General features: G+C 48.6%; 1 protein-coding gene across 5 annotated transcripts; it reads left to right on the top strand.

Annotated features, from left to right (window-relative positions):
* Window positions 1-2,214: 2,214 nt before the first annotated feature.
* Window positions 2,215-8,913, top strand: RASL11A (RAS like family 11 member A). 5 transcript variants are annotated; one of them, XM_027116628.1, is made up of 6 exons: window positions 2,215-2,672; window positions 4,228-5,476; window positions 6,226-6,654; window positions 7,023-7,079; window positions 7,178-7,257; window positions 8,194-8,913. In XM_027116628.1, exons 3-6 carry the CDS (start codon window positions 6,531-6,533, stop codon window positions 8,659-8,661), a joined length of 729 nt encoding a protein of 242 aa, XP_026972429.1. In that variant the 5' UTR covers window positions 2,215-2,672; window positions 4,228-5,476; window positions 6,226-6,530; the 3' UTR covers window positions 8,662-8,913. The 5 variants fall into 5 exon arrangements, with proteins under 5 accessions (XP_026972429.1, XP_026972428.1, XP_026972432.1 ...); XM_027116627.1 differs by having other exon boundaries at window positions 2,215-5,476; XM_027116631.1 differs by lacking the exons at window positions 2,215-2,672; window positions 4,228-5,476 and having other exon boundaries at window positions 6,602-6,654; window positions 7,023-7,084; window positions 8,120-8,913.
* The last annotated feature ends 306 nt before the right edge of the window (window positions 8,914-9,219 follow it).

Here is a 9,219-nt window from a genome sequence, read left to right as displayed (position 1 = left end):
TTGACTCCCTTCACCCTTTTCACCTACTTCACAACCTTCTTCCCCTCTGGTAACTACTAGTCTTGTTCTCTGTATCCATGAGTTTTTGTTTTGTTTTATAAGATTCCATATATGAGTGAAATTATTTGGAATTCATCTTTTTCTGTCTGACATTTCATTTAGCATTATGCCCTTGAGGTCCATCCATGTCACAAATGGCAAGATTTCACTTTTTTTTTTTTTTACAGCTGAGTAGTATTCTATTATACATGTCACATCTTCATCCATCAGTGGACACCTCCATATCTTGACTATTGTAAATAATGCTGCAATGAATATAAGGGTGCATGTGTCTTTTCAAGTTAGTGTTCTTGTTTTCTTTAGATAAATACCCAGAAGCCGAGTAGCTGGGTCATACGCTAGTTCTACCGTTTTTTTGTTTTGTCTTTTATTTTTGGCTGCGTTGGGTCTTCGTTGCTGCGCGCGGGCGGCATGTGGGATCTTCCTGGACCAGGACTCGAACCCGTGTCCCCTGCATTGGCAGGCAGACTCCCAACCACTGCACCACCAGGGAAGCCCAGTTCTACTGTTTTTTGAGGAACCTCCATACTGTTTCCATAGTGGCTGCATCAATTTACATTCCCACCAGTGCACAGGAGTTCCTTTTTCTCCACATCCTTACCAACATTTATTTATCTTTTTGATAATAGCCATTCTAACAGGTGTGAGTGATATCGCATTGTCATTGGTTTGCGTTTCCCTGATGATTACTGATGCTGAACATCTTTTCATGTGCCTGTTGGCCATCTGAATGTCTTTGGAAAAATGTTTTTTCAGATCCCCTGCCCATTTTTTAATCGGATTTTTTGTTGTATGAGTTCTTTATACATTTGGATATTAGCCCCGTACTGGATATATGATTAGCAAATATCTCCCATTCAGTGGGTTGCCTTTTTGTATGTGTGTATGTTTTTTTTTGTTTGTTTTTTTGCCGTACGCGGGCCTCTCACTGTTGTGGCCTCTCCCGTTGCGGAGCGCAGGCTCCGGACACGCAGGCTCAGCGGCCATGGCTCACGGGCCCAGCCACTCCGCGGCACGTGGGATCTTCCCCGAGCGGGGCACGAACCCGTGTCCCCTGCATCGGCAGGCGGACTCTCAACCACTGCGCCACCAGGGAAGCCCTGTGTGTGTGTTTTTAAGTATAGCTGATTTACAATATTAAGTGTACAGCGTGGTGATTCAATATTTTTATAGATTATACTCCATTAAACGTTATTACAGGGACTTCCCTGGTGGTCCAGTGGTTAAGACTCCACGTTCCCACTGCAGGGGACTCAGGTTCGATCCCTGGTCAGGGAACTAAGATCCCACATGCTGCGCGGCACAGCCAAAAGAAAAGTTATTACAAAATAATAGCTCTAATTACCTGTACTGTACAATATGTCTTCATATACATAGTAGTTTGTATCTCTGCCTTTCTGTTTTGGTGTCTTTTGCTGCGCAGAAGCTTTGTAGTTTGATGTAGTCCCATTTGTTTATTTTTGCTTTTGTCTCCCTTGCCTTTGCAGTCAGATCCACAAAAACATTGACGTCAAGGTTATTGCCTGTGTTTTTTTCTAGGATTCTTATGGTTTCAGGTCTTACATTCAAGTCACTAATCCATTTTGAGTCAGTTTTTGTCTGGTTTCAGGTCTTACATTCAAGTCACTAATCCATTTTGAGTCAGTTTTTGTCTATGGTGTAAGATAGTGGTCTAGTTTCATTCTTTTGCATGTTGTGGCTGTCCAGTTATCCCAACACCATTTATTGACAAAACTGTCCTTTCTCCATTGTATGTTATTGGCTCCTTTGTCGTAAATGAATTGTCCATATATGTGTAGGAAAAAGAAAGACATTCAAATTGGAAAGTAAGAAGTAAAACTCATTGTTTGCAGGTGACATGGTACTATACATAGAAAACGCTAAAGACTCCATTAAAAACTGTTAGAACTAATAAATGAATGCAGTAAAGTTTCAGGATGCAAAATCAATATACAGAAATATGTAGTATCTTTATACTAATAACAAACTATCATAAAGAAAATTTAAGAAAATCCCATTTACAATCACATTAAAAAAAAAAACAAAACTTATTCAGCCAAGGAGGTGAAAGACCTGTACACTGAAAGCTGTAAGATGTTGATCAGCGAACTTGAAGAAGATGCAAATAAATGCAAAGATATTCCATACTCATGGATTGGAAGAATTAATATTGTTAAAATGTCCATACTACCCAAAGCAATCTACTGATTCAGTGCAATCCCTATCGAAATTCCAGTGGCAATTTTCACGGAATTAGAACAAATAGTTATAAAAGTTATACGGAACCACAAAAGATCCTAAATTGCAAAGCAATCTTGAGAAAGACGAAGCTGGAGGTATCATGCTCCCTGATGTCAAAGTATACTACAAAGCTATAATTATCAAAACAATATAGTATTGGTATAAAAAGACACAGAGATCAGTGGAACAGAGTTGAGAACCCAGAAATAAACCCATTCAGATTAAATTCTCTCTGTTGCAGCTGTATTGGAGTTCTGAGCCCATCTGCTTTGTCATTGCATTTACATGAGCAGTGTTCTCCATCCTACTCTCCACAGTGCCAAGTTTGAAATCACGGGGGTTGAGATGCCCACTATTGAATGGCTCTATGAGTAAGTGACTAAACTTGTCCAAACCTCAGTTTAGGAGATATTTTACCCATTTCACAGGATTAAAATTACGGAAGAATTAATTGAGAATTTTTTTTGGAAACTCAACAGTGATACATAAACGATAATTATTTTAATTAACTTCACTATGGGGGGTGTCTGTGAAGTCAGGCAAGTCTTATACGTTGTTGTCCTCTCAGTAAATGTTTGATAACAGCTGTTGTTTATGTTCTGTACCAGCGCTTAACAGCCTCGCAAAGAGTAGAGTTTCAGTCACTTGACTGCTGAATTAAAGTAGGGAGCTGGTAGAGGAGAGAGGTGTAATTTTTATACTGAGGAAAGTACTTGAAGGCAAAGTCTCAGTCTCCAGCCTCAATGTTCAAGGATTTAGGATAGACAGGAAAGGTAGTTGATATTGGGTGATGGATGGTGGTAGGAGAGACATTCCTGAAGTAGGGGAGGACCCCTGGCAAAGTTTTGCCTGAGGGCTAGAAATCAAGCTTTGGATGGTGAAGGGTTAATAGCTTTCCAAGCCTGACCTTATTTGCATATTACTAAATTCTACCCTTCACAGTCATTCTAAACACCCACGGATTTGTGTATTCATATCTGCCTACACATTTCTATTATCTTTTTATATATATTTTTTCTATTATCTTTTTAAAAACACTTCAGCATACCTGTGTCATACTACTTGCACCACAATTTTACATAACTGGATACAAAGAAATCCAAAATGAAATAGCACAAGCAGCAATTTAGGCAAGGCTGTTTATAATTCTACAGTTCAGTAACATTGTCCGCATAAAGGGCCACGGATGATCTTGGGTATTTGCAAATGCAAAGAGCTTTCCAAGGAGAATGAATAACATTTTGAGTTCTGAGCAAAGGTGCACTGTACGTGCAAAATGGAACATAGCTGTCACCAGGCAGAGAACAGTATTAGGAATCTTACTTATGGGGCGACCTTAACCTAAAATGATCTTATACCTGACAGGGAATGTAAGGGAATGAGGTGAGGAGATAAGCCCACGATTCAGCCAAGGAAGGGCTCTCTTTTCCCTTGTTAAGTTCTGCATTTTAACTTCAGGAAAGTGAAGGGTGTTTGGACAGATCCCATTGACTGCTGCTCAACAAGGATCCCCTCTTCTGTTGCTGGATTTCTAACAGGGTAGCAATGTGTGTGGCCTCCAGGGAGGAACTGATCCGAGCTAGTCCTGGCAACCCTGGTATTCTCCGCTAGGTACATGAATACACTGGTTCCCAGCTTCTCAGTTCTGGCCACTGAGATGTAAGAGAGTCTGCTGGGTTCTTCTGAGAATTATTTTATTTCATAATAAAAAGAGACGAAGAGGGTCCCTCCCTCCCTCCCTGCTTGGATGAGTACTTGATGTTTAGTGAAGCAGGAGCCATTCTGTGTTCAAGAAGGAGAGGCCAGGAGAATCTGAAAGGCAACAACCCAGGCCCCTGTCACTGAACTGCTCAGGGACCCCTGGAACCTAATTGTTTCAAGGTGGTTCTGTAAATAGTAACTCTCTTTATGGTGACTTTTCCCCAGTCAGGAAAGGCGGTTCCGGGCTTCAAGTCTTTCCAGTCAAACTGAAGTTGAACAGAAGGGGACTGCCTTGTGCTGAACCAAAGGACAGTACAGATGTAATAAGGCCGTTCAGCTCAGGACATTCCCTGGAACGCTTTCTCCTGAGAGCTGACTGCTCTCAAAACATAGGTATTGGGATAATGGTTACACACGTGACTTCCGTCTTCTCCAGTTCACACAGTGAAGACACCATTCAGAAAGTCTGTCAGTGTACTAACATTTATTAAAGACCTCGTGAGCCCCAGCTGCCACTATGTGCTGGGCACTAAAGACACAAGCTAGAGGCTCTGCCTTCTGGGAGAGAGACATGAAATAAATATTCCACCAGAAAGTAATGACAGTTGGGATCAGTGCTGCCTTAAGGGTGCCCTGAGCGTGAGTAACTGGGATGCAGGGGTGGGGATGGCAGCAGTGACCAGAGGAGGCTCCCCCGAGCGAGGGGCAAGGAAACCAGTCACCCTCTTCCTGGTCTGCCTGAGGATTCTTCAAGTGAGAAGCAAAGAGAGCAGGAGGGATGGAGAGGACGAGATACCAAGAAACGGAGGCAGAAGAAATGACGGAACTTGGTGATGAATCCATGCGGAAGCGAGAGGGGTTAGAGCCAAGGCCTCTCAGTGGCCAGAACCGAGGGCTGGGCACGAGTGTTCAGGGATCTGGCCCACAGGCCGCTGGCCTGGGCTACCGGGTGGATGGACGCACATGCGCACACTCATCAGTGTGGTCGACTGCAAAAGCGGACCTCTTCTCCTACCCCTCTCTGCATCCCAGCCCTCTCAAATGTGGCTCTGCAGCTCTCTCCACCAAGGAGTGGAGTGCACTTCCCTCCCCTGGGGTGTGGGCTGGCACCACGACTTGCTTTGGCCAAGAGAAGGCAGCAGGCATGATGGGTTCCTCCCGGAGCCTAGGTCTCGGGAGGCCTGCTGACACTTCCACTCACACTCTTGGAACTCTGCCCAGCCACCATGATCCTGGCCCGCCTTCTGGGTGAGGAGAAACAGTGGCTCAGCCACTGCCCCTCCCACCACCGCAGCCGGCAGCCGGCCAGCTGCCTGAGGACACCAATCTGGAGCCACCAGCCAGCCCCCACCCCCATCGCCCCTAGCCCGCTGCCACCAGCCCTCTACGGATGCACGGAAGAATGAAAGCCTGCGGCCAACACCAGCTGAGCCGGGCCTGGATTAGGATAACCACTGCCCTGACCTGCAGACTGGTGAGCAACCGTGAGGGATTGAAACTGCGGTTTCAAGGCAGTAAGTTTTGTGCAGTTTGTCAGGCAGCAAAAGCTAACTGATACAACCAAGATGGAGAAAGGGGTGAGTGAGGGTGGGCCTGTCTAAGAGGCAATTGGACCTGTGAGGCTGGAGCACAGGAGGCAGAAGCCTGAAGGTCTAACCTGCAAGGACAGATCCCAAGCCTTTTTTGCCTTTTTGCCACTGTGGGCTCCCGAAACCCAAGACTGGCCGGATTTTGCTTTTGTGTCCTCTTCCTCCCTCTTCCACGCCCACCCTAAACTCCGCTTTACACTTAGAAATAAGTACTTGAATGATGAAGCCAAGGCGTGACTCAAGTCATAGGACGGTGTTTGATGGAGGATTAGTCCGGAGCCAGAGCTCTCAATTAGCTTGTTGAGTGCTCTCTAATGAGTCAGCTCAGCCAGCACCAGCAGCCAGGGGCTGGGTTCGGAGGCTGAGCTGTTGACAATGGCTGTCCCCAAGGGGCCTTCACAAATCTGGAGCAAGGTCACAGTGTCTGCAACTCCCTTATACTGATACTAAGTCAGGGCTCTTTATCCTAATAATGTCACCCCTCAGCACCTTTCAAAAATAAAAAGGGCAACATTCGCCAGGAATTTATCCTTCCCATTGCTGCGGCAACGTCCGACCGATTGCATTTTTCCTTTCTTTCGTCCCCCAGCTCATAATTCTGATCTCTCTCATAATTCCGGTCTCGCCTCTGCAGGATGGAGGGGGCCGCCAGGGCTACGCAGGCACAGCAGAGGCCGGATCTCCAGGGCCCGGAGGCCGGAGCAGCGTAGGCCCCCGGCAGAGCGCGTCAAGCGGGTGCGCGCGCCGCGGTGACGGTGCCCTGGGCTCTCCGGCTCCGCCCCCTCCGCGCCGCTGCTGGAAGGGGCGGGAAGAGGAGGAGCCGGAGGCGGCCGTGGGGCCCCCAGCGCGCCCAGCCCTTTAAAAGCCGCCGGCCGGGCTCGCCGCACCGGCGGCCGAGGTCCCCGCGCACCGGAGTCCCCGCGCTCCACCGCGCGCTTCATGCGGCCGCCTACCATGTCCGGACACTTTCTGCTCGCACCCATCCCCGAGTCCTCCTCCGACTACCTCCTGCCCAAGGACATCAAACTGGCCGTGCTGGGCGCCGGCCGCGTGGGCAAGAGCGGTGAGCGCCCCGGGGAAAACGGGGGCTCCCGGCGGAGGGGAGGGCGCAGGGGGGCTCGGACGGTTCCAGGCCGCTGCCGGCCTCCCCCCGCCAGCCTGCTTTCCCGCCGCTTCCCCGGGCCTTGCACTCCTGAGCCTTCACCGGCGGGCACCTGTTGGAGAACGGGTGCCGGTGCGGCGCGTAGCGCACCCCCGGCCGCACCCGCCCCAAAACCCGCGGAGGCCGCGGCCGCACCCTTGCCCCTGCGGAGCCTGGGGATGCAGGCAGCATCCGCGGTACTGCGGCCCGTCACGCCCCCATTTCCCCGAGACGGTCCCGGTTTGACCGTCTCGTCCTAGTCCTTCAGCTGATTTTCCTTTCCTTTTCAGCAATGATTGTGCGCTTCCTGACCAAGAGATTCATTGGCGATTATGAGCCGAACACAGGTTAGGTTCGTTTCGTTCTGTTGAGGCTGCATGCTCTGATTTTCTTTTTCCTGAGGAGAGTGTGAGAATTTAAAACTCAAGTCTCCTTCATTCTCCAGGCAAGTTGTACTCGCGGCTCGTGTGCGTGGAGGGAGACCAGCTCTCCCTGCAGATCCAGGACACTCCCGGGGGCATCCAGGTAAGGACTGCCAAGAGCAGGCGGCTCCTCCGCTTCCAGACGCCCGAGCCAGGTGTCTGGGCACGCCTGTTACGCGCTCAGATGGAGGGGTGCGCCGTACCCAGGTGGGGCCAGTCGTTGGGATGTTAGAAACCGTCCACGATGGGGGGCGGGGAGAGTGGATTGTTATAGAGGCCGCCTTCTGCTGTCTGCCACCTCGGAAAGGGGAAGAGATGCTTAGCTTCTCTTCGCAACCCTGGCCGGGGCATCACTGGTTACACGGGTCTCACCACTTCTGTCAGGAGCAGCTCAGCCTTGGAACCCGGAACAAAACTATGGGGGTGGGATTCTGGAGAGGGTCTTCTCCCCTAGCAAGGTCTGCTGAAGCGCTCCTGTTTCTCACTGTTCCTCTCAGTAATTCCAATCAGATAACCCCACGGCAAGCCGTCAGGAATGTAACTTGATTAACAAGTTACTAATTGCTCTCCCTTCTAGGGAGGAAAGGTCTTGTGGAAGAACCGAAAGAAGGAATTTGTTTCCTGTAACATTCTCATGAAGGACATGCTAAAAATATTTTTATGGGTTGGGGAATAGATATTTATCTTGGCTTATTTTCAAAGTTCTGTTTATTCTGAGTTAGTTCCCTAAAAATTGCGCCATCCTGAGTTGAAGTTCTCATTGAAGTCATCACAGACTGGTTCATCACAGGCTACCTGCCAAGCAAGGGGGTTAAAAGTAATGTGTTGGTAACAGCTAATAAAATAACCCAGGAAGGGAGCTTGCCTGAGAATTGGCTCTTGCCATATGAAAAGCTTCCTTCTGCAGAAACTGGGTAGAATCTGAAACTATATTTAGTGATTTCTTGTTCAAACGTTTTTTTCAAGGGTGGCTTTGATGTTCTTTCCAGTTTCTCCCACCGAGAGCTTCCTTGATCCGGGCTCACTTTGCTCTTTTCAGGTCCAAGACAGCCTCAGCCCGGCAGTCGACTCCCTGTCCAAGTGCGTGCAGTGGGCAGAGGGCTTCCTGCTGGTCTATTCCATCACGGACTATGACAGCTACCTGTCCATCCGCCCCCTGTACCAGCACATCCGGAAGGTCCACCCCGACTCTAAAGCCCCCGTCATCATCGTGGGCAACAAGGGGGACCTTCTGCACGCCCGACAGGTGCAGACCCGCGACGGCATCCAACTGGCCAACGAGCTGGGCAGCCTGTTCCTGGAAATTTCCACCAGTGAAAACTACGAAGATGTCTGTGATGTGTTTCAGCATCTGTGCAAAGAAGTGAGCAAGCTGCACAGCCTCGGTGGGGAGAGGAGGAGAGTCTCCATCATCCCCCGGCCGCGCTCTCCCAACATGCAGGACCTGAAGAGGCGCTTCAAGCAAGCTCTGTCCTCCAAGGCCAAGGCCCCCTCCTCCCTGGGGTAGACCCATCTGCGCCGGATGGACTCGTCCCCTTTTTATCACGCATTCATGCAGCTGAGAAGACTGGGGGTCACCCTTTTTAATCACACATTCAGAGTTTATTTTTATACAAACTATTAGTTTTCAAGTGTATGTTTATTTCTGAAAATTCAAACGGTGATTGCCTAGAAGTTGGATAGTTGTTTTTTTAATAAAAGATTTTTTTAAAACTGTAACTGCTGGCCACTTTTCCATTAAAGGCAAATGGCAACATTGCTCCTTGTTTTTAAATGTCTTTTTATAGAAATCATACTTGCACCAGAGCCCAGAACTGCTCCAGGCTTACCCCCAGTCTGAACTCTGATTGGTGGCTCCTGCGGGGAGGGGTTGATGCAGAGGGAATCTGGTGTGGGAGAAAGGACAGTCTGTGGAGGAGGAAAGGGATTTGAGTAACTGCAGGATGTCTTTAATTAGGCCACTTTGCCCCGGGCATGAAACTGACACCATGTGATTTTTCAGCGGAAGGGGTTCATTGTGCACAGATGCTAAAAAAGTATGACATGAATAACATTATTATTTATT

This window comes from Aethalodelphis obliquidens, unplaced genomic scaffold (genome assembly GCF_003676395.1).
Source record: "Aethalodelphis obliquidens isolate GAN/ISIS:26980383/991018 unplaced genomic scaffold, ASM367639v1 scaffold16, whole genome shotgun sequence".
NCBI classification, from domain to species: domain Eukaryota; kingdom Metazoa; phylum Chordata; class Mammalia; order Artiodactyla; family Delphinidae; genus Aethalodelphis; species Aethalodelphis obliquidens.
This window is presented reverse-complemented; position numbering and strand designations above follow the sequence as displayed.